Raw genomic sequence first — 23,784 nt, 5'->3', positions numbered from 1 at the left:
TCCAGCGCTATACAGCCTTCTCCCCTAGTTCCAATTCTAGAGGTGGAGGACCTGCGCGCTGCAAGCTTCCTTCCCACCTCACCTCCCAGCTGTCCTCTCCGCTGTGCTTAGGCGGGGGAGGCCGAGGCCTGTGCCAACTCCATCTGGAGATCCTCCCTCACCCACTTGGGACGAAGTCCACGGGATCCTACCTGGCCCCCGGTGGTTGCACAACTTGTTTGCTCAAATAATCTGGTTCAAGCCTCTGCATTTTACACAAGAAAAAAAAAAATGGGACTCAGATGTCAACGATTTAAGTTGTTTTTAAAGATAACGCATACAGGCCGGGCGCGGTGGCTCACGCCTGTAATCCTAGCACTTTGGGAGGCCGAGGCGGGCGGATTGCTCAAGGTCAGGCGTTCGAAACCAGCCTGAGCGAGACCCCCCTCTCTACCAAAAATAGAAATAAATTAATTGGCCAACTAAAAATATATATACAAAAAATTAGCCGGGCATGGTGGCACGTGCCTATAGTCCCAGTTACTCGGGAGGCTGAGGCAGTAGGATCGCTGAGCCCCGGAGATTGAGGTTGCTGTGAGCCAGGCTGACACCACGGCACTCACTCTAGCCTGGGCAACAAAGTGAGACTCTGTCTCAAAAAAAAAATAAATAAATAAATAAAATAAATAAAGATAACGCATACAATGTATACGGCCCCACCCCCCAAACACACACGCCCAAAGTTGGCAATCTTGCATACGCACGGGCAGTTATCCTTTGGAGTGATTTGGAATTGAGTCTTGCGGAGACAAAAAGGAGAGGACCAACCCAATGGTATTCTAAGGCCCTTTTTGGAAATTCCGATTCAACTTTAAAAGAGAAGTAAGTTTGAGGAATTGACTTTAAAAAGCAGTAAAACAGAAGTCTCTACAGGTCCGTCGTTGGATCAGAATTTCACAAAACTTTAAAAGTTATTTTTTTTCCCTAAAAATAAACAGCCTTGAAGCCACTGTTTCCATTTTAAAAGAGTTTGATTCGGAGGACTGATGCTAAGCAACAAGTCAGCGTTAATTGGTCTGAGCTTTCCAAAACCCAAAGCCGGCCTGGAAACCGGCTTCTCGCGACCCCTGACCCAGGCGGCCCTCCCCAAGACCCGCTGCCACCGGCTGTTCCGCGTCCCCGGGGCCGCCGGTCACGTGGCGCGGCGGGGCGGGGCGGCGAGGCGGGGTATATAGCCCTGGAGCCCGGGGCCGCGGTCTCCGTTCGGGTCGGAGTTGCTGGGACCGTCTGCGGGACTCGCCTGCGCTCGCCCCTCGCCGCGGCCGCTCGGTGGGTGCGCGTCCCCTCGGTGCGCGGGCGGTGCGGAGGTGGCGCGGGGGCTCCTCGGCGGCGGGAGCCCGCTGCCCGGCTCCACTCGGGGCTCGTGGCCCGGGGACCCCCCAGTCTGGCAGCTTCCGGGTCCGGGCTGGGAGGGGGCGGCCTCCTGGACCTGCGCTTTCCACCCTGGCTTGTGTTGGTTGGGGCTGCTTTTCTGCGCTGGGCTTTTGGAGCTCTTGCGCTCCCTGGATGGTTGTGGGGAAACAATGTCCGCTTGTCCCAACGAGACGATATTTAAAGGAAAACGCGTAAGAAAATCGTCTTTAGGCAGGATTTTAAGGGGTGCACAGCGACAGTGGGGCGGTCGATACTGGTGCCCGACTTCCTCCTGCGGGGCGGTGCTCACTCTTGGCGTGGAGCTGGGACCCGGGTGGCCGCAGGGAGCCAGCTGCCTCGCCCAAAAGTGGTGGGCGGTGGCCTGGCAGGTCCTGCCCTAGCAGCTCTGCCCGGGCGGTTTTGTTTTGTTTTTTGAGACAGAGTCTCGCTTTGTTGCTCAGGCTAGAGTGCTATGGCATCAGCCTAGCTCACAGCAACCTCAAACTCCTGGGCTCAAGCAATCCTGCTGCCTCAGCCTCCCCAGTAGCTGGGACTACAGGCATTCGCCACCATGCCCGGCTAATTTTTTCTATATATATTAGTTGGCCAATTAATTTCTTTCTATTTATAGTAGAGACGGGGTCTCGCTCTTGCTCAGGCTGGTTTTGAACTCCTGACCTTGAGCAATCCGCCTGCCTGGGCTCCTAGAGTGCTAGGATTACAGGCCTGAGCCACCACGCCCAGCCATGCCGCGGGCGTTTTGTGTGGGTGTGGGTCGTTGGGAATCCTAAATGAACTTTCAAACACTCCTGAAATGTTTCTCAATTCCCTGGAGCACCTTCTTGCCACTGTGCTTAGTCTAATCTAAAGAAGTGCAGGAGACCACGCTAGGTTATCTTGAATTTTTCTCTACTTGAAATGAGCATTTGCTTGGGTTGGGGAATGCATCTATCTAGGAGAGTCTTTTCCCAGTGTCCTGAAATATATTTCTCTTCCGCAGATAACCTTCTTTCTCCAGGAAGAAAAATGGCATCTGTTGCAGTTGATCCACAACCGGTATGACTTTTAAATAGCCATTTGTAGACTCCTTTTGCTCCCTTTTCTGTTCGAGAAGTTAATAACTGCATCCTCCTGCCCTTTGGTTGCAGAGCGTGGTGACTAGGGTGGCCAACCTACCCTTGGTGAGCTCCACCTACGACCTCATGTCCTCAGCCTATGTCAGCACAAAGGATCAGTATCCCTACTTGAAGTCTGTGTGTGAGATGGCAGAGAAGGGCGTGAAGACCATCACTTCGGTGGCCATGACGAGTGCTCTGCCCATCATCCAGAAGCTAGAGCCGCAGAGTGAGTTCTGAGTTGTCCCTTAGGTGCGGTCAGGGGCCCGCTCGGTAGGGGTGAGCCCCTGAGCTCACAGAAGCAACATCTGGGAATCCTCAGCCCTTCCTGAGGCACATCCTGTACCTAGAAGCCCCCTGGCGACCCTCGTTGTCATAGGAGGCCTACTGCATAGCAAAGGCAGATGTTCACATGCTTTACTAAAAAACTCCCAGAGGTGCTTCTGTGTTGGCAACTGAGATCATGAGGAGGCACCCAGGGGTGAACTGAAATAACTGACTTTCTTGGGACCACTCAGTGTATGAACAGGAACTTCTTTTTTGTTTTTAATAACATCTTTATATTGAGCTACAATTAACACACCATACAATATACCCATTTAAAGTATACAATTCCATGTTTTTTTTTTTTTTTTTTTTTTGGAGACAGAGTCTCACTTTGTTGCCCAGGCTAGAGTGAGTGCCGTGGCGTCAGCCTAGCTCACAGCAACCTCAAACTCCTGGGCTCAAGCGATCCTACTGCCTCAGCCTCCCAAGTAGCTGGGACTACAGGCATGTGCCACCATGCCCGGCTAATTTTTTCTCTCTCTCTCTATATATATATTAGTTGGCCAATTAATTTCTTTCTATTTTTATAGTAGAGACAGGGTCTTCCTCTTGCTCAGGCTGGTTTTGAACTCCTGACCTTGAGCAATCCACCCACCTCGGCCTCCCAGAGTGCTAGGATTACAAGGCGTGAGCCACTGGGCCGGCCCATGGTTTTTAATATATTCACAGAGTTGTGCAATCATTACCACAATCAGTTTTAGAACATTTTTATAACTCTAGAAAGAAATCTCAAACCAGTTTCTGTTTGGGATGATGAAAATGTTTTGGAAATAGACAGTGGTAGTGGTTGTCCAGTGTTGTGAGTGAACTTAATGCCACTGAATTGTATGCTTAAGAATGGTTAAAATGGTGATTTGTGTTATGTATATTTCATCAAAATAAAGAAAAAATAGAAACCTCATGCTTGTTAGCCAGCATTCCCCAGTTCCTTCCAACTGCCCTTAGGCAACTACTAATCTACTTTCTGTCTTTATAGATTTGCCTATTATGGACATTTCATAAAATATGTGGTCTTTTGCTGCTGGCTTTTTTTTTTTTTTTTTTTTTTTTTTGAGATAGGGTCTGGCTTTGTTGCTTGCACTTGAGTACAGTGATGTCATTATACTTCACTACAACCTCAAACTTCTGGGCTCAAGTGATCCACCTGCCTCAGCCTCCCAAGTATTAATACTGGGACTGAAGGTGCACGCCACCACACCTGTCTAATTTTAAACATTTTTTGCAGAAGCAGGGTCTCACTATGTTGACCAGGCTGGTGTCAAACTCTTGATCCTAAGTGATCCTCCCACCTTGGACTCCCTAAGTGCTGGGATTTTAGCCACCATACCCAACCTGCTACTGGCTTCTTTCACTTACTTAGCATAATGTTTTCAAAGTTTGTTCATGTTGTGGCATCATATCAGTACCTCATCCCTTTTTATTATGGAATAATATTTCATTGTATAGATAGACTATGTTTTATTTGTTCATCAGTTGATGGACATTTGGGTTCTACTTTTTGTAGATTGGGAATAATGCTTCTATGAATATTTGTATACAAGTTTTTGTGTAGACATGTTTTCAATTTAAATTTTTTTTTTTTTTTACATATAAGTAGAGAGTTTATTTGGGCCAAGCTTGAGGATTGCAACCCAGAAGCGTAGATTCAAGTTGCCCTGAATATATACTCCAAGGAAATGCTAATTTTGAGAGAGTTTCCAGATACCTTATTCCCTGAATAAGAGTTCAAGGGAAGCCTGGCTACTCTTGGCATTAACATTAGGGACAAGGTAATGAGGAAGTAAATTCCTAGCCAGCTTCCTACCTGACCTGCCTCTACCTGCTTCTCCCTCACATCCCTATTTCTCTGTCTGTAGAAGAAAGTTGCCAGCATCCTGCCAGGCTTCTTCCTGTCTGAGCTAGAGAAACAGGCAGTGCATTGTGTGATAAAAGATCAACATTCATTTTTTTTTTTTTTGAGACAGAGTCTCGCTTTGTTGCCTAGACTAGAATGAGTGCTGTGGCATCAGCCTAGCTCACAGCAACCTCAAACTCCTGGGCTCAAGCAATCCTTCTGCCTCAGCCTCCCAAGTGGCTGGGACTACAGGCATGCGCCACCATGCCCGGCTAATTTTTTCTATATATATTATTTGGCCAATTAATTTCTTTCTATTTATAGTAGAGACGGGGTCTCGCTCTTGCTCAGGCTGGTTTCGAACTCCTGACCTCGAGCAATCCGCCCGCCTCGGCCTCCTAGAGAGCTAGGATTACAGGCGTGAGCCACGGCGCCCGGCCAACATTCATTTTTATTTATTTATTTTTTTAAATAAGGCAAAAGGTATAAGGTATAGTAATGTGTGTTCGGTCTGTACCTACACTATTTATTTATTTTTTGAGACAGAGTCTCACTCTGTTGCTGGGGCTAGAGTGCCATGGCATCAGCCTAGTTCACAGCAACCTCAAATTCCTGGGCTCAAGCGATCCTCCTGCCTCAGCCTCCCAAGTAGCTGGGACTACGGGATGCGCCACCATGCCTGGCTAATTTTTTCTATATATTTTAGTTGTCCAGCTAATTTCTTTCTTTTTTTTTTTTTTTTTTTAGTAGAGACAGGGTCTCGCCCTTGCTCAGGCTGGTCTTGAACTATTTTATTTTATTTTTTGAGACAGAGTTTTGCTTTGTTGCCCAGGTTAGAGTGAGTGCCGTGGCGTCAGCCTAGCTTACAGCAATCTCAAACTCCTGGGCTCAAGCAATCCTGGTGCCTCAGCCTCCTAAGTAGCTGGGACTACAGGCATGTGCCACTATGCCCGGCTAATTTTTTCTATATATATTAGTTGGCCAATTAGTTTCTTTCTATTTATAGTAGAGACGGGGGTCTCACTCTTGCTCAGGCTGGTTCCAAATTTCTGACCTTGAGCAATCCGCCTGCCTCAGCCTCTCAGAGTGTTAGGATTACAGGCGTGAGCCACTGCGCCTGGCCTACCTACACTGTTTAAATGAACATTTTTCCATTTGTGATTCTTCTAGTTGCGGTTGCCAATACCTATGCCTGTAAGGGCCTAGACAGGATTGAGGAGAGCCTGCCTATCCTGAATCAGCCATCAACTCAGGTGAGCTTGGGACAAAAGTGCTGAAACTTGACACCTCACATATTTTCACATTCTACCTATTAGCACAGGCTGTGCATGCCACAGATGGGCAAATACTGATTTGTTCTCTCAATTGGAGCTGGATGTATGTTTGAAAGAGTAATGGCCACCCTCTTAACTTCCTAAACTGTTGTCAGGTTATATCTAAGAAGCAGAGAAGAACTAGCCACCTTTGCACTAGAAAACTTTTCTTTCAATTTGTGGCTTTGACCCTGCAGATGAAATTCCTCTCAAATAACTGATTCACATGTGGTGTCAGATAAATGCAGAGATGGTATATAGACCCTTTTCTCACCTGGGTTGGTGCAATGCTGATAGAGACTGCCATTCGTATGGGACAGCTAGTCAATGGTGACAAAAATGATAGTCTTATCCGTTCTGGTGATCCTTTGGTTCAGATAATGTCCTACTTTTTTTTTTTTTAAGTTAAGAATATAAAATGATACCAGTTAGGGAAAAATCTGGCTTTGTGTCTTTCATAATCTAAATACAGTCATGTGTCACTTAACGACAGAAATAGGTTCTGAGAAATGGATCATTAAGCAATTTCATCATGGTGAGAACATTATAGAGTATACTTACACAAACCTAGATGATATAACCAACTTCACACCTACGCTACATGGCATCATTGCCCCTAGGTTACAAACCTTCACAGCGTGTTACTGTATTGTACTATAGGCAACTGTAACACAATGGTAAGTGTTTGTGTATCTAAACATTACTAAACATAGAAAAAGTAGAGTAAAAATATGGTATAAAAGATAAAAAATAGTACATCTGTATAGAGCAGCTTCATTATAATCTTACGGGATCATGGTCTAGTATACAGTCTATTGTTGGCCAAAATGTTGCTAGGCAGCACACGACTGTAGGCGAGTTTTTTAGCGTACAGCCTTCAGAATGCTTGTGGGCCTCTCTAAATTTTTCACTTATGTTGCATAAGATTAGCACCTTTCTTCTGTGGCACTTTTTTTCTATATGCCTGTAAGCAAATGTGGCATTTATAATATGAACTTGATGTTTAATTTTTAAGATAAACTCTTTTTTTTTTGAGACAGAGTCTCGTTCTGTTCCCCGGGCTAGAGTGCCATGGCGTCAGCCTAGCTCACAGCAACCTCAAGCTCCTGGGCTCAAGTGATCCTCCTGCCTCAGCCTCCCGAGTAGCTGGGACTACAGGCATGTGCCACCATGCCCAGCTAATTTTTACTATATATTTTTAGTTGACCAATTAATTTCTATTTTTAGTAGAGATGGGATCTCACTCTTGCTCAGGCTGGTTTTGAATAAGATAAACTCTTAATGGATAGATCTAAAGATTCTAAAAGATTCATAAATCTTCTGAAATCATTTGAATTGACTAATGACTATAGACATTTCTTCCACTATGTGCTTTGGTTAAAAGCTTGCATAGCCACCTTTTGCTGAAGAGTAACTTTGCACATTGCAGTAAGTTTGCACTAAAATGGGCAAAGCAGCAGATTCAAAATGGTTACTTATTTTTAGTATAATTATTAAACAATATGACCACTGTATATAGGACTGGAGTTCAAGCTTGTCTTGGAAACCCTTTATAACAAGTCCATATATGAAGCCCAAAATGGGACTTCTTAGCCAAATCTTACTTATCCTAAACTAGCATGTATACACTATTATGTATCTAATGTACATGACCATTAGGTGATTTTTTTCATTTCACAGATAACAAAACATAATACTTGGAGGTAGTCGTAGTTATTTAGGCAAGGTCATAAATGTCATAACTTTATTTGGCCTTCATTCTAATGGTCTTTCTACCATGTTCTGTAGCCTCTAATGTGACATGGTGGCAGCCCCTAGAAAGTCACTGTAAGAAGTCCATATATCTCCTATGGCATGCCATAACAACATGCAGTATTTCTTCCTATAGCTGTAGAGATAAAAAAGAGAAAATTCTCCTCTTGCCTATTTCACAGTACTGGAATACTAAATATATCAATTTATACTGTGAGTACTTTAAAGAATTTCTTTCTATTTATAGTAGAGACGGGGTCTCACTCTTGCTCAGGCTGGTTTCGAACTCCTTACCTTGAGCAATCCGCCCGCCTCACCTCCCAGAGTGCTAGGATTACAGGCGTGAGCCACCTCGCCCGGCCTCTATGGATAATTTACTCTCACTGAGTTTGAAGAAATATAGTGACTTGGAAGAAAACAGGTTGAATTTATAAGTGTAAAAAGCTAATTGTTTTCACTTTATTATCACTTAAAAAGAGTTTAACATTAACTATTAGCTGTTCTTAATGGAATTAGCCCTTCATGAAATAGTACTAGAAAGCACACTAGAGGAATAACTAAACTCAAAATTTTGTTTCTTTCCGTTTATTCACATAACCAGAATTAAGGAGCATCCTTAATTCCACTTGAAAACTTGATTCTTGTAATTAAGTTTCCAAGTGGAAGGGGGGTAGTGCTGTTATCCCTGTCTCAAATGCCAGCCTTCACCACCCTCTTTGTGAGGGGCCTGATCAGGCACATGAAGGCTCAAAGTCATTTCTCTTATAATAAAAATGGCACTGGATTAATGAGGATCTAGGTTTTCAGTCCCTCTTTCATGTCTGATCTTGGACAAGTCACCAGTTTATGAAATGACTTTGAAAACTTTATGTTCTATACCTAAGATATGCCTGGAGAAGATCTTTCATGTCCTCTCCCCTTCCCTTACCCTGCTACTCCTATGTAGAAAGTAGAGCTGTGAGTTAGTTCATTTGGATTGGGAACCTGGGCCATTATCTCCCCATCAGCTTCTGTGTTTCCCTTGCAGCAACCTATAACTCACTAATAGTTGGTTTACTTGCCTAGTATCAGTCTTCTCTTATAAAAATACTTGCATAGTTTTTGAGGGGAACTGAATTCAGTCAAGAATACAAAGATATAATTGTGTTGTTGCATAGGCACCAAAGGAAAGTCTTTTGTTCTAGTTTGCATCTTCTACTTCACACTTGAGCAAAATGGGAAAGTGAGCTAGCTATCTCCCTGAGCTCAGTTTGGGTATCATGAGTGGGGCTTGGGCAGGCTGGTGGTTTGGAGAGCTTATATGAGTGGCAGATATCTGAGAGCACATCCAGTAGGATGGAGAACTGACATCTCTCCCTGTGTGTTGGCTTTCCGGGGCTATGTGAAAAGGGCTCAGTGTGCATGGTACCCGTGTCTGTGCTCATAGGCAGGCCTGAGCTGCTCTCAGTACAAGCATGCCAACATGGAAAAGGCCATTCTTTTCTTGAGTACCCACTATATGTTACTAAAAGTTCATCTAGTTAAAAAAACAAAAACTTATCATCACCTTGACAAATCGACGGGTTTCATGTCCATTTACCTCATTTGCTCCTCCAACAATCCTTGAGGAGTGGCAGGTAGGGCAGAGATAGCTGATAGGGAAATTCAGGCTCATCACACCTTAGTGACTCGCCCAAGACCTAAAGCTGGATAGTGAAAGGACCAACTTCTTTCTTTAACTCTTCAACTGTGCTGCCTTAGTTCAGACCTCAAGTATGTATTTGTGCTTGTTTTCTCACCAGCCAAATGATCTGCTTTTCCACTCGCAGGTGGTTGCCAATGCCAAAGGCGTTGTGACTGGGGCGAAAGATGCTGTGACGACTACCGTGACCGGGGCCAAGGATTCCGTGGCCAGTACGATCACAGGAGTAATGGACAGGACTAAAGGAGCGGTGACTGGCAGTGTGGAGAAGACTAAGTCTGTTGTCAACGGCAGCATCAACACAGTCTTGGGAAGTCGGGTGATGCAGCTCATGAGCAGTGGGGTAGAAAACGCACTCACTAAATCAGAGCTGTTGGTAGACCAGTACCTCCCCCTCACTGCGGAAGAACTAGGTAATTGGAATTTTGTCTGGAAATAATGTTTTATATCTTAAATTAATCTTTTTTATATTCATTGAGATATAATTGCCTTCAGTCTAAATTTACAGAATTGTGCAACCATCACTATAATCCAGTTGTAAAACATTGCTGCCACCCCAAAAGATCCCTTGTGCCTGTTTGCAGCCGATCCCCATTTCCTACCCGAGACAGCCAGTTATTTTTGTGGCTGTAGAGGTTTTCCTTCCTAAAGCAATCTTAAGTTTCAGATTGAATTGTACGTAGTAAGTTTTGAAACTTTAGGGCAAATTAGCCTTGACAGATATTTTCTGTAAATGGATTATCTTGAATGGGTGGTTTTACAGAATTGTCATTAAAAAGAATCATCATACTAGCACTCTGGGAGGCCGAGGTGGGTGGATTGCTCAAGGTCAGGAGTTTGAAACCAGCCTGAGCAAGAGCAAGACCCCATTTCTATATATAGAAGGAAATTAATTGGCCAACTAATATATATAGAAAAAATGAGCCGGGCATGTGGCGCATGCCTGTAGTCCCGGCTACTCGGGAGGCTGAGGCAGGAGGATCGCTTGAGCCCAGGAGTTTGAGGTTGCTGTGAGCTAGGCTGATGCCACGCACTCACTCTAGCCTGGGCAACAAAGTGAGACGCTGTCTCAAAAAAAAAAAAAAGAATCATCATAGTACTGTGTTACTCAGGAAGCTTGCTCTAATGGGAAGAAACCTGTATAGATAGATGGAATGTGTATCAGAGACAGTAACATGTTCAGGGTGGCCAAGCACAGCAGCAGACATGAGCAGAAAATGAGTGCACAATTGCTAGGAGGTTGGGTAGAATCTTTAAAGTCAAGACCCAGGTTAGAGTCCAGGCTTTATCACCTTTAACTGTCATTCTTAAGTTTGTGTGTGTGTTTTTTTTTTTTTTTAATTTTTTGGTCCCTTCTTTCTAACTTCAGAAAAAGAAGCAAAAAAAGTTGAAGGATTTGATGTGGTTCAAAAGCCAAGTTACTATGTTAGACTGGGATCCCTGTCTACCAAGTTTCGCTCACGTGCCTACCAGCAGGCTCTCAGCAGAGTTAAAGAAGCTAAGCAAAAAAGCCAGGAGACCATTTCTCAGCTCCATTCTACTGTTCACCTGGTGAGTAAAACTTCATTATAAGGCACCTGAAGCGAGTTCGTTCTTCTCCGGGTATAGTAGTTAATGTAATCATGAAATCCAAAAACTTCAATCTTATTTTATGAACAGCGCAATAGAACAGTGGACAAAAGAGTATACAGACAACTCACAGAAAAAGGAAGTAGATAAATAACTGAAATATGATGCAATGCTAATCTTGCTCTGAGGGTCAAATATAAATACCTCTCTTGTCTTGTCACTCTGTAGAAGTGTTGCTGTCAGCAGCACTGTAGAGAAAGAGCCACACTTGTGCCCTTCTGGAGATTTCAAGGGTCTGTTCCAGTGAAAGATACAAACACACCTATATCTTGAGCAGATTTTCTTTGTATCCTGCAGGCATGTATATTTGTTTAGAGTTGCCAGAGACTATAGTAATGCACCTCAACTAATAGAAGACTAATTAAGTTGATACATTACAATAGACTACTGTGTAGCCATTGAAGATTGCCAAGTTACAGAACAGGATGTACAGAACTGTACTGCCATAAGAAAACCACTTCTTGGAAGGGGAAATAAGGGTTGGCAACAGGGAAGAGGAAGTTTAAATTTCTTTCTGTTTTGTAATTCTAATTTATGCTTCACACATACAGATTAATTTTTTTTTTTTTGAGACAGAGTCTCAATTTGTTGCCCAGGCTAGAGTGAGTGCTGTGGTGTCAGCTTAGCTCACAGCAACCTCAATCTCCTGGTCTCAAGCCATTGTACTGCCTCAGCCTCCCGAGTAGCTGGGACTATAGGCATGTGCCACCATGCCCGGCTAATTTTTTCTATATATTTTTAGTTGGCCAATTAATTTCTTTCTATTTTTAGTAGAGACGGGGTCTTGCTCTTTTGCTTAGGCTGGTTTCGAACTCCTGACCTCGAGCAATCCGCCCGCCTTGGCCTCCCAGAGAGCTAGGATTACAGGCGTGAGCCACCGCGCCCGGCCCAGATTAAATTTTAGTTGTCTTAACTTGTGCTTAACTGGAGGTAAATTTTGGAGTCAGTGGTTTAATAGTTAAATAGAGGCAGTAAAGAGCTACCACTACTTGGTTAACTTACACATACTGATAATAAGTAACAATGACAGCAGGAATAGCTCTCATTAAACTCTTATGGAAATTCTTAGTTTTTAGGTTGTCTGCTTTACATCATAGACCTGCAAACAGGTTAACATGAATGTCTGATGGTTTGTTCCTTTGTCTTTTTTCAACGTGTTCTAGATTGAATTTGCCAGAAAGAATGTGCATAGTGCCAATCAGAAGATTCAGGATGCTCAGGACAAGCTCTGTGTCTCATGGGTGGAGTGGAAGAGAAGCCTTGGCCATGATGACACCGACGAATCCCACTGTGCGGAGGTAAGATGACTGGGACAGTCATTTGCTACAGCTTGTGAAGAAGTTCTCTGATTTTTCATTTCAATATTTTCATAATTCCTCTTAAAATACTCTTCTCTATCAAAAGCCCAGACAGTAACTGTACATTGGTGGCTTGTTATGTGGCAGAAAAGCAAAACTGGGGAGGGAATAACTTTATATAACAAGCCACAGGTGTGCATATGCCCCAAATGACCTATGACTAAATGGGAAACAAGGGCTTTGCCCCCAGAATGGGCACAGACTAACAGGGGATACAGGCAGCTACCCCGTCAGAGTGTTTTTGACTGCATAAATATGGTGCTATGAGAATATATAGGCAGCCTTGGAGTGGGGCTGGTTGAGTCACATGGCTTCTTGGAGGAGATGAGCAGTAAGCTGGGAACTAATGGTGAATAAACTAGGCAAAAGGGCAAGTAGAGGACTAATGTTCCAGACAGAAAAAAATAGCATCTTGTAGTCTTAAAAAAGTGGTTCTTTGTGTCCCAAAAGCTAATATGCATTTACCTTTGAAATCAATATTAATCATTTGCTCATACCCTCTTACTTGAAGAGGGGCTATCTAAATTACACTACTATCATGGAGTATATTTTCATTCTGTCTGGTCTTCTCTACCTGTTATGCTTCTTCAGTTGAAAACGATGCACTTTGAGACTCAGTTCTAATCCCCACTCAGCTATTTTCCAGCTATTAACTGGAGCTTTTACACTCTAAGCTTATGTTCCTATCTATGAAATGTGAGTAATACTGCTGCACTCAGCATTGTTATGAGGATTTTAAGAAGTCAAAGAATCGACACGTGTGGTCAACACATAACCAGCTTACTGTGATTGAGCTAATTTATACATAGCACTGTTGGGTCCGCTGCTAATTCTTAAGTTTGTTTTATTTTTAGCACATCGAGTCACGTACTCTTGCTATTGCCCGCAACCTGACTCAGCAACTCCAGACCACTTGCCACACACTCCTGTCGAACGTCCAAGGGTTACCACAGAACGTCCAAGATCAAGCCATCCACTTGGGGGTGATGGCAAGCGACATCTACTTGGTGTTCCGCAACGCTGGCTCCTTTAAGGAAGTGTCTGACAGCCTCCTCACTTCTAGCAAGGGGAAGCTGCAGAAAATGAAGGAATCCTTAGATGATGTGATGGATTATCTTGTTAACAACACGCCCCTCAACTGGCTGGTAGGTCCCTTTTATCCTCAGCTGACTGAGCCTCAGAATGCTCAGCACCAAGGTACAGAGATGCAAGGCCAGCCAGGGAGCCCAGCCTCTGAGCACACCACCCATTAAGCCTGCCCCTGTCACCTGCGTGATGCAGCCAGTCAGGTGGCATCTTTTGTTATATTGAAATTAACTTGCTAGACAACTCTAAATCAGGAAGTAGCTAGCTAGGAAAAAGGTCCTCAATTGTAGTTATTTCCAGCTGAATTAAGAGCTTTGAAGTTTCTGGTATTAGCAGATGGGTTTTGTTTACCTGGCTAACAAGAAAAGAATGACAGGCTTATGAGAGCCTAGCCAGAACTCACCAAAAATTCAAGTGCACTTACGGTCTCATTTTGTGGCCATTGTGTTACCACCGTTACTGTTTGTATTGAATAAAAACACCTTCACATAGGCTGTGGTATAAGCTGGTGTCTGCTCTGGTATGATCTGAGCAGACCTCATCCCTGGTTTATCCACAATGCTTGGTTGTACAACTTGATTTCAGTTTCTTATTCTCATAAAGGAATATTACCTTTGAATTCAATAAAATTCATTGCAGAAATAGATCAGTTTTACGCTGTTTGTTCCATGTGCTTTGTGTGTTGCTTTCATAGAGCTGCTTGACATGCCTAACAGAGTTATTAATATACCCACATGAACTCCAATTGGCCTGCTGTGGGGAATTTGGCAGAGTGAGAACATTGGAAGACTAATGTTGCAAAATGGGATACTTGATAGCTGGTTTAAAACAAATTAAAAGCTAATGTGCATATTAGAATTTTACTAGGTGACAGTTGCTCTCTACATTTGCCAACTTACCGGACCCCTGAGAGTGGGTTTTTAAACCAATAAAAGGCCCTAGTCACATCTGCCTGCCTTGCAGAAAAGGAATCGAAGCTGAAAGAAGCAAGGGAGTGACTGCGCCAGTCTCACACAACAGCAGTGGGCATTTCTCGCCAAGGGTCCAGGTAAAGTGTGAGCTCTAAAGTGAGATTGTTCAGTGTCAAGTCTCAGCTGAGTTTAACTTACTGTGTTGCCACATTGAGAGAAAGCCACTAACCTCTGTTGTTGGTGAGGTACCCATAGAAGACGGCGTGAGAATAATTAAAAGTAAAAAAACTGAGCACCCTGCAGAAAAGGATTCTTCTCACCTTCTGCCTATGATATTCAGACTTCTAGTCCCTTCAGTACTGGCCAGTTGAAGGAACTATCATGAATCTCCTTATCAGAAAGCTGCAGTGTGTCAAACTGTTTCAAAAAAAGGGACGCTTAGAACTTGTGAAATATAGCTGCATGCTTTTGCCTGGCTCTGCTAAAAGGTAAGCAGGGCTGCCCTTCAGCAAAACCGAAGTCTAACTCAAATTGGTCTCGTTTTTCTATCCTGGTTCATCCTTTTCTTCCTGCAAAAACAAAGCAGTAGCATATAACTTTACATGCTGCTTTGGTGTGAATGAATCTATCAGAAGTTTTTTATCAAGTTATAATTTTTTTTTTCAGTGTAACTCCAGGAATCAGTAAACAAGGGAGTTGAGTTGGAGGGCAGGAAATCACTGAGATACTTGAAGCTGCTCTTTAATTTATTTTACAGATAAGCAGCCTCTGGTTTCTGGGAAGGAGAGACTTAGGCTCTATCCTGGAAGCCCATAAATCACATATCTATTTACTTGTCTGCCTGTCCCCAATGACTGGCATTTTCTAGAGCCTCTGCCTCTGAAAAAATTATTTTCTGAGTCTGAATCAGACATGACTCTGCCTCTCTTTATCTCAAAACTGCAAGGCTAGTCTGGGCACAGTCACTTGCATCTGTAATCCTAACACTTTGTAAGGCCAAAGTGGGAGGATTGCTCGAGGCCAGGAGTTCAAGACCAGCCTAAGGAAGAGCAAGATGCCTGTCTCTACAAAAAATAGAACAACTCACCAGGCATGGTGGCACGTACTTGTAGTCCCAGCTACTTGGGAGGCTGAGGCAGGAGGGAGGATCACTTGAGCCCAGGAGTTTGAAGTTACAGTGAGCTATGATGACACCATTGCACTATAGCCTGGGTGGCAACAAGACTTGTTTTCAACCCCCCAAAAATGCCACAAGGCTGGTATTTTTTGGTTTATTCCAATTGATTGGGAAATTCATATTCTATAGCTATACACAGGTTTCTTATCCTGAACATATACCTTTGTGTTTCCCTGTGATAAGGGTTATAGTGCTAAATTGCTTTGAAAAGGAGACAAGGCTGGGCATCGTGGCTCATGCCCATAATTCCAGCATGTTGAGTGGCTCAGGTGGGACCATTGCTTGAGGATGGGCTTGAGGCTGCAGTGAGGTATGATTGTGCCCTTGCATTCTAGCCTGGGCAATAGCAAGACCCTGTCTCAAAAAAAAAAAAAAGCTCTCAAAGATCTTCCTGAGCAAGGACAGAATATAATGCAGACCATTCTTATTTTCTAGTAGAACACCACCAGTTCTTGCTTTTTCCATTACCTATGCACACTGGTCATAGTTTTGTCTGTCTGTCTTTGTGTCTCAAGTTTGTGCCTACATGCATTTCATTCAATTGTCAAAATGTCTCCGAAATTGTGGTTTCTCTCACCTTGCAGCTTCACTGTTGCATAAACTGGCAGAATATTTTGGTTTTACAGACCTTTTTTTCCTCAAGGAAGACAATTATTTTGAGGGAAAAAACTTGACTAAGCCTAACATAGTATCTAACCATGACAGGTTTGTAAATATTTTGCTACATGAAATCTGGCACGGTGTGCCTGAGTGTTGAAGGATTTTTTTTTCCTTTGCATGTAATAATAATTATAGACTTTCTAGTTCTAAGCAAAAAAAAAAAAAAAAAAAAAAATCAAAGGAATGTGGTGTGCTGGCCATTAATCTCTGAGCCTTAGTTTACTCATCTGCACAGTATGATTAATGTTGCTTCAACAGATGGAAGTGAGTGTTCAGGATGACATGTGTTTTTCTGATTTGCACTAGAGGCATGGGGACAACATCTCTGGGACAGTGACATGCAGTATCTTTAATTTGGCAGTTCAGGTATGAGTACATAATACCAGGTCATGGTTAGGAAAATAAATCCACTTTGACAAGGCATTAAAGAACTAACGAAGCCAGGTGTGGTAGTGGGGGCCTGTAGTCTCAGCTACTTAGAAGGCTGACGTGGTAGGATTGCTCAGGGTCGCAGTGCACTGTGATCACACCTGGGAATAGCCACAGCACTCCAGCCTGGGCAATGTAGTGAGACCCCATCTCTTAAAGAAAAAACTAATGAAATGGAAAAGGAAAAACTATAATTTACCTGAGATACCCGTTTTAGAGTATCACTTAGCTCATGAAGGAAGGAGGGAGCAGGACCGATATTTGTGACAAGTCTTTTAAGAAATTCAGTCTAAGTGATGCCTGGGAGAGCAGATTTTGGGGGACTGATGGCCTCTTGCCAGCCGGACCTTCCCTCGGCTCTCAAGAACTAGGTACCAAGCCAACCTGACCTCAGTCCCCATCCAGCTCCAAGAGTGACCCAGCTGTGAGCCTGAATGCATGATGCATCTAACAAGAGTTAGATGTTCCTGCCCCATAAGCCAAGGTATTCATGCTCTCTCTCAAAGTGCGACACCTTCGTGCTATAGGTGTCTGCCTTCCCAACAGGTGTCCTATAACACAGGATATCCTCTCATATTTCATAATAGCCACTTGGTGAGGAAAAGGTGCTGAATAATTCCATTGTTGAGTATCTGAGTTCCCAGGCTAACCTGTAGTAGTCTACTTCATCTGAAAGATGGAGAAACCAGAAAGGTAATGGCATCGGACTATTCAGAGAGTAGAATAAGAAGTCTCTCTTCAGGGCTTGAGGTCAGCTTGAGCCAAAGACACATGTTTTATGGTATCTTTCTTGCTTACCTTTTGAGAGTCTGATGCCACTCCCCTTCCCCCACTGAACTTTAGAACTCCAAAAAAAAAAAAAAAAAGGTGTTGATTGGATCTTCACTGGGATAGGCCCAGGTCATGTTTTCAGGGCTGGTGAGGGTTAAGGCCTTCTAATTCACCATCCAGCTGGGGCTAAGCTGAAAGGCAAGGACAGAGTGTCTGAAGGAAAAGGCTGAGTTGGAAAATTACACCTCATTTGGTGGTGAGGTGGTAAGAGGCAGGCATTCTATGTCCTGTTGAGTTTGACAGGTAAGACTGCTAATTAACACAATGCATTGGCCGGGTACGGTGGCTCACGCCTGTGATCCTAGCACTCTGGGAGGCTGAGGAGGGCGGATTGCTTGAGGTCGGAGTTCGAAACCAGCCTGAGCAAGAGCAAGACCCTATCTCTACTAAAAATAGAAAGAAATTAATTGGCCAACTAATATATATAGAAAAAATTAGCCAGGCATGGTGGCGCATGCCTGTAGTCCCAGCTACTCGGGAGGCTGAGGCAGAAGGTTTGCTTGAGCCCAGAAGATTGAGGTTGCTGTGAGCTAGGCTGACGCCATGGCACTCACTCTAGCCTGGGCAACAAAGCGAGACTCTGTCTCAAAAAAAAAAAAAAGAAGATATGAGAGCCATGTCATAATACCCACATTTTGGGCTAACACAGAAAATCTAGGCAGAGCACGGTAGCTCACGCCTGTAATCCTAGCACTCTTGGAGGCCGAGGCGGGAGGATCACTCAAGGAAGGTCAGGAGTTCAAAACCAGCCTGAGCAAGAGCGAGACCTCGTCTCTACCAAAAATAGAAGTTAATTGGACAGCTACAAATATACAGAAAAAACTAGCTGGGCACAGTGGCACATGCCTATAGTCCCAGCTACTCAGGAGGCTGAGGCAGAAGGATTGCTTGAGCCCAGGAGTTTGAGGTTGCTGTAAGCTAGGCTGATACCACTGCACTCTAGCCCGGGCAACAGAGTGAGACTCTGTCTCAAAAACATAAATAATTAATTAATTAAAAAAATAATAATAATGAAAATCTACTTGGTATATTCATTGTGAAGAGACAATGTGGATATGTAGGTAGCTACATTATTATATATATGTAGCTGTATTAAAATAATTCAGTATCTGGATTCCTAATAGTATAAGTCATGAGATGTAAAGACTAGATACTGTCCTCCAGAGACTTTTAGACTCTTAGGGGATGATTGTCAATAAATATTCAAACAACATCATGGTGTAGAACGCTGTTTGTCCTTCCCTTAATGGCTCCAGGCTGCTAGTTTTTAAATTCTCTATCTTTATGACAAATATGACACTTCGGCATTTGTCATCCTAGCACTTTGGGAAGCTGAGGTGGGAGGCAGCAGGATCTCTTGAGGCCAGGAGTTCGAGACCAGCCTGGGCAACATAGCAAGACTGTTGTCTCTATAAAATATTTTTTTTTTTTTTTTTTTTTTTTTTTGAGACAGAGTCTTGCTTTGTTGCCCAGGCTAGAGTGAGTGCCGTGGCGTCAGCCTAGCTCACAGCAACCTCAGACTCCTGGGCTCAAGCGATCCTCCTGCCTCAGCCTCCCGAGTAGCTGGGACTACAGGCATGCGCCACCATGCCCGGCTAATTTTTTGTATATATTTTTAGTTGGCCAATTAATTTCTTTCCATTTATAGTAGAGACGGGGTCTCGCTCTTGCTCAGGCTGGTTTTCGAACTCCTGAACTCGAGCAATCCGCCCGCCTCGGCCTCCCAGAGAGCTAGGACTACAGGCGTGAGCCACCACGCCCGGCCTCTATAAAATATTTTTAAAAAATTAGCCGGGCATGCCAGCTACTTGGGAGGCTGAGGCTGGAGGATTGCTTGAACCCAGGAGTTAAAGGTTGCAATGAGGCTGGGCACGGTGGCTCATGCCTGTAATCCTAACTCTCTGGGAGGCCGAGGTGGGAGGATCTCGCAAGGTCAGGAGTTCGAGCCCAGCCTGAGCAAGAGTGAGAGCCCGTCTCTACTAAAAATAGAAAGAAATTAATTGGCCAAGTAAAAATATATAGAAAAATTAGCCGGGTATGGTGGCGCATGCCTGTAGTCCCAGGTACTCGGGAGGCTGAGGCAGGAGGATCGCCTGAGCCCAGGAGTTGGAGGTTGCTGTGAGCTAGGCTGATGCCATGGCACTCTAGCCCAGGGAACAGAGACTCTGTCTCAAAAAGAAAAAAAAGGTTGCAATGAGCTATGATTGTGCCACTAAGAGTGAAACTCTGTCTCAAAAAACAAAAAAGAAAGAGAGAGAGGAGAGAGAGAGAAAAAAAAGAAGGAAAGAAATATAGAAAAAAAACAAACACAGAAAAGCAGAACCAAGAGACACCCTGGGCCCTCTAACTTACCATCACAAAATCAAGCTGCATAAGCAACCTATTATGGATGGTGAAAAGTTTCTGTTAAAATCAAACCTCTTAGCCAGGCATGGTGGCGTGCACCTGTAGTCCTAGCTACTGAGAAGGCTGAGAGGTGGTTGGATCACTTGAGCTCAGGAGTTTGAAGCTACAGTGAGCTATGGTGGCACCACTGCACTCTAGCCTGGGTGACAGAGACAGACCCTGTCTCTTAAACCAAAAAACTCAAATCCTCAACAAAGGTTAGTCTTATGTATTTGGTGTTATAGTTAATCATTGCCTCTTGCATGATTCTTTTACAGCCCTATATAATAATTTTATATAAAAAACTAAAATTTTGGTTTTTCTTCTCAATTCATTAGTTTTCAATAGCTATACTCTATTTCAAAATAAATTTTCCTGATCCTGTGTTGTATTTACCAGCACTGCATGAATGCTAACCTTTACCAGCAAGTAAGTTATAATAAATCCCCACAGAAGGCGTTTCTATTCCTGTAGTAGCCCCAGCTATCCAGGGCCTGGGCCACCGCTGGCCCAGCTTTATGCAAATTAGAAAAAGGCACCTTATCCTCAGCATGTTTAGTGCCACCTTCTGGAAATTTGTCATAATAAATATGTGAATCTTTGAAGTCTGTGATACAAAAGGTGCTCTTTATGGTTACATGGTGAACAACCTGCAAGCTTTTTGCTGTGACGCTGGGATCCTAGCATAGTTACTTGGTTTTCTTGAAAGAATGTATTGCTGGCTTCCTGTCCTTGTAGGGAGGGTCTACTGTTACCACATTAGTTTCCTAGTAAGCATCTGATCCCTGATGGGCATTCTCAGCAAGAGACTCATACTCCTGCTTCGATGGTCCATGTCTATACTTGTTCATGTCAATGAAAAGTGATTTGTTCTATAAATTTGCAATATGATTTTTCTTGTGCCACATTAAAAAAAGCCCATGAGATGGTCAGGCAAGACCACCACATTTAAATTAAACTCACCATGGAAACATAATAACCTATGGCTGTCTCTTAGCTGCCCCACCCTCCCCTATTTCTGTCACAGCCCCCAGTAGGCTTTGGTGAATAGTCAGGCACTGGTGATAGTAGTCTAGTGGAATTTGGACACTGAATAATCCTGGATGTATGGAAGATGAATTATCTATATGGCTCTCCTAAATCATCTCAAAGACAGAAGTACTTTTTTTGGTCAGAAGTACTTTTTTTGGTGGTGGTCATGTGGATTAAAATTCTGAGTGTGGAACCTCCAACATTCTGCAATGGTCTCTACTTTAGCCCAACAGTTATCTGGCCTATAGATGACGTTGGAGGCTTTTGTGTATGTAGAGTAGTATTTATGAAACTAAAAAAAATAAATAAAAGCTACTGTTTGTTGAGCATCTTTTATGATCTAGGCTCATACAACCTTTATTCCTCATCTGTAACCCAATCAGTTAGGTACTTTCCTCACTTGAGAGATGAGGAAACTGAGGTTGAAAATGGGTAAGTGGCAGGGTGGGTACTTAGTCCAATGTCTTACATATGTCAAATATATAATTTTTCCATTCCAGCACTTGCCCTCTGATAGGAGAAAGCTGTAGCTTGCTTCCTTATTTGGGGTGCAGAAAATTCTTCTGTCTATATCCTCTATTTGTTTGTTCTATTTTACAAATGAATAGAGTGATGTTAAATAGATAATCAAATTCAATAAGATAATAGATAATACAAATTAGTATATAGTGAAAGCAAACAAGCAGAGATTATTGGATGTTAAAATATACATTTAATAGAAGTAACCAAGGTATATCTTTTAACCTGAAAAGTCTAAAATTGCAGTGGTTGGCTTTCTTGGCTGATGTCCTGACCAATTTGTATAAGCACTACTGGCTTTTGTGGATGTCAGGTTGTGTATAATCTTTGCAAAATGAACATTCATGAAGAGCTAAAATGCAATTTGATCTCTCCAACCTGATAGCCTCAGGAGCAAATTATGGATATTGTACCATAGACTACATCGTCCTCTGCTCACCTGGGTTCTTAGGGAAAAGTGCAATAAGGGCCACAAACAGCCAGGTAAGGGGCCTGCAGGCAAAGCAAGAGTCTCTCTTCTTGTCTGTTTTGTTTCTGTTCTTTTTACCATTTTTTTCACCTAGAGACAGGGTCTCACTGTGTTGCTCAGGTTGGAGCGCAGTAGTTATTCATAGGTGTGATCATAGTGCACTACTGCCCTGAACTCCTGGCTTTAAGGGATCCTTCCACTTCAGTCTCCTGTGCAGCTAGGATTACAGGCTATTTTTGAGTATACAATTCTGTGGCATTAAGTATATTCACAATGTTGTACAACCGTCACTATTATTCATTTCCAGAACATTATCATCACCCCAGGCATAAATTCTATACCCACTAAACAATAACTCCCCAATTCCCTTCTTACCTTCTGTCTGTTTTTTTGAGAGATTTTTGTTGCTGTTGTTGTTAACTGTTTTGCTTATGTTAGGTAATCAGCTACTTTCTGCCCTCTGCTATCAAGATTCTAGCCTTTGGCAATATATTATACCTTATTAATTTTCTCTTTTTAATATTTTGGCTAAGAAACATTATTTAGCTTATCAAAATTATATGTCAAATAAGATTTAATAGAGTTTCTTTTCCCTAAAGACTTTCCTATGCAGAGAAGAGCTAGGGCTTTGTGATAGCTATTTCAACTATTAAAAGAACCTTTTTTCCCCTCATTTCCCAGACATTTCCCCAATATTATGGTAAGCCAGACTTATGGAAAAGTGGAATATTATTGTTTTTAAGAGAGTAATAGATTAATAGATAGCTGAATAACCAGAAATACATTATATCTTGTATTTTCAAAACAGTCTTCATTACTTAATTGCCTTTTTAAAGAGGTTTCCTTGGTGCTTATATAATAAGAGTGAATTGCAGGAATAAGACTAGGGACATCTTTTCAAAAAGCATAGCTATGGGCAAAGAAAAATTCACCTACATGCAGTAATTAAAGTCTCCATGAGCTGACACAGACCCAACAACTCACTTTATTGGTGCTTGTTTTAATATCCAAGATTCTTCTTTTACAGGTATTTGATTTCACCATCATAGACTTGACATCTGAGACTGATGAAATTCCAGATATTATACCTTTGGAAGAAGAGAATGAACCAAATCACTCACATGCTAATGGCCCTGTCCGCTCAGGGGAAAATGTTGAATAACTAACCAAATACTCCTTTTGGTTGAATATGCAATTTGTATCACATTAAACTTCATGAGTGCTTGTGTTTTTATTTCTGTGGCTTTAGGGAGTGTTAATCTATATTTTGGCTACTTGGTCTTAATTGCAATGAAACTCTGATTGCTCTGAACTTTTATAAGAGATCCTAGTTTTGTGTCATATCATTTTATATAATCTTCAAAGTTTAGTTGCTGAAATACCCATAATAAAACTTGGACTGTATAATCTTGAAGCAGTGATTTTTTTCATTGATACAGTAGACATTTGTTGTCTTTTGGTCTCCCATAATTCATTCATGCTTTTTGTGGTAATAGTACACTTGTGTCTTTTGGGGGGTTTCAGTGAGTCTTCTGGGCAAAGTTTCTTACTTTCCCCTAGCTTAGGGGTGAGCATGTGACCAAAAGCAGGTCAACTGGGAGGAAGTATAGCATGATAGGTAAGGGCTTAGCCTCTGGGTTCTAATCTCTCTCTGCTGTTTACTCTGTTATCTTTAGCAAGTTACTTAATTTCCCTGTATCTCAATTTTCTCATCTGTAAAATAGGAATAGTACTAGATTTGCTATGAAGATTAAATAATTAATATTTGTGAAAAGCTTAGAGCTGTATCTGACACAGAGCTGCATTAAATGAGTATTAGTTAAATAAGTGAATTGTAGAAGCAATGGCCAACTCAGTAGCTATGAGCATTCTTAGTACCCAGAC

The 23,784-nt window shown here is 42.8% G+C and overlaps 1 protein-coding gene across 3 annotated transcripts; it reads left to right on the top strand.

Moving 5' to 3' along the window:
• Window positions 1-1,169: 1,169 nt before the first annotated feature.
• On the top strand, window positions 1,170-23,304 carry PLIN2 (perilipin 2). Of its 3 annotated transcripts, none has more exons than XM_076008771.1 (9): window positions 1,170-1,308; window positions 2,393-2,448; window positions 2,541-2,736; window positions 5,839-5,921; window positions 9,542-9,827; window positions 10,784-10,965; window positions 12,207-12,341; window positions 13,256-13,546; window positions 22,928-23,304. In XM_076008771.1, exons 2-9 carry the CDS (start codon window positions 2,419-2,421, stop codon window positions 23,060-23,062), a joined length of 1,338 nt encoding a protein of 445 aa, XP_075864886.1. In that variant the 5' UTR covers window positions 1,170-1,308; window positions 2,393-2,418; the 3' UTR covers window positions 23,063-23,304. The 3 variants fall into 3 exon arrangements, with proteins under 3 accessions (XP_075864886.1, XP_020144930.2, XP_075864887.1); XM_076008772.1 differs by lacking the exon at window positions 1,170-1,308 and adding an exon at window positions 1,375-1,604; XM_020289341.2 differs by lacking the exon at window positions 22,928-23,304 and having other exon boundaries at window positions 13,256-14,131.
• The last annotated feature ends 480 nt before the right edge of the window (window positions 23,305-23,784 follow it).

This window comes from Microcebus murinus, chromosome 12, assembly GCF_040939455.1.
Source record: "Microcebus murinus isolate Inina chromosome 12, M.murinus_Inina_mat1.0, whole genome shotgun sequence".
NCBI lineage: Eukaryota > Metazoa > Chordata > Mammalia > Primates > Cheirogaleidae > Microcebus > Microcebus murinus.
The sequence above is the reverse complement of the archived record's forward strand: the minus strand, read 5'-3'. Positions and strand labels throughout refer to the sequence as shown.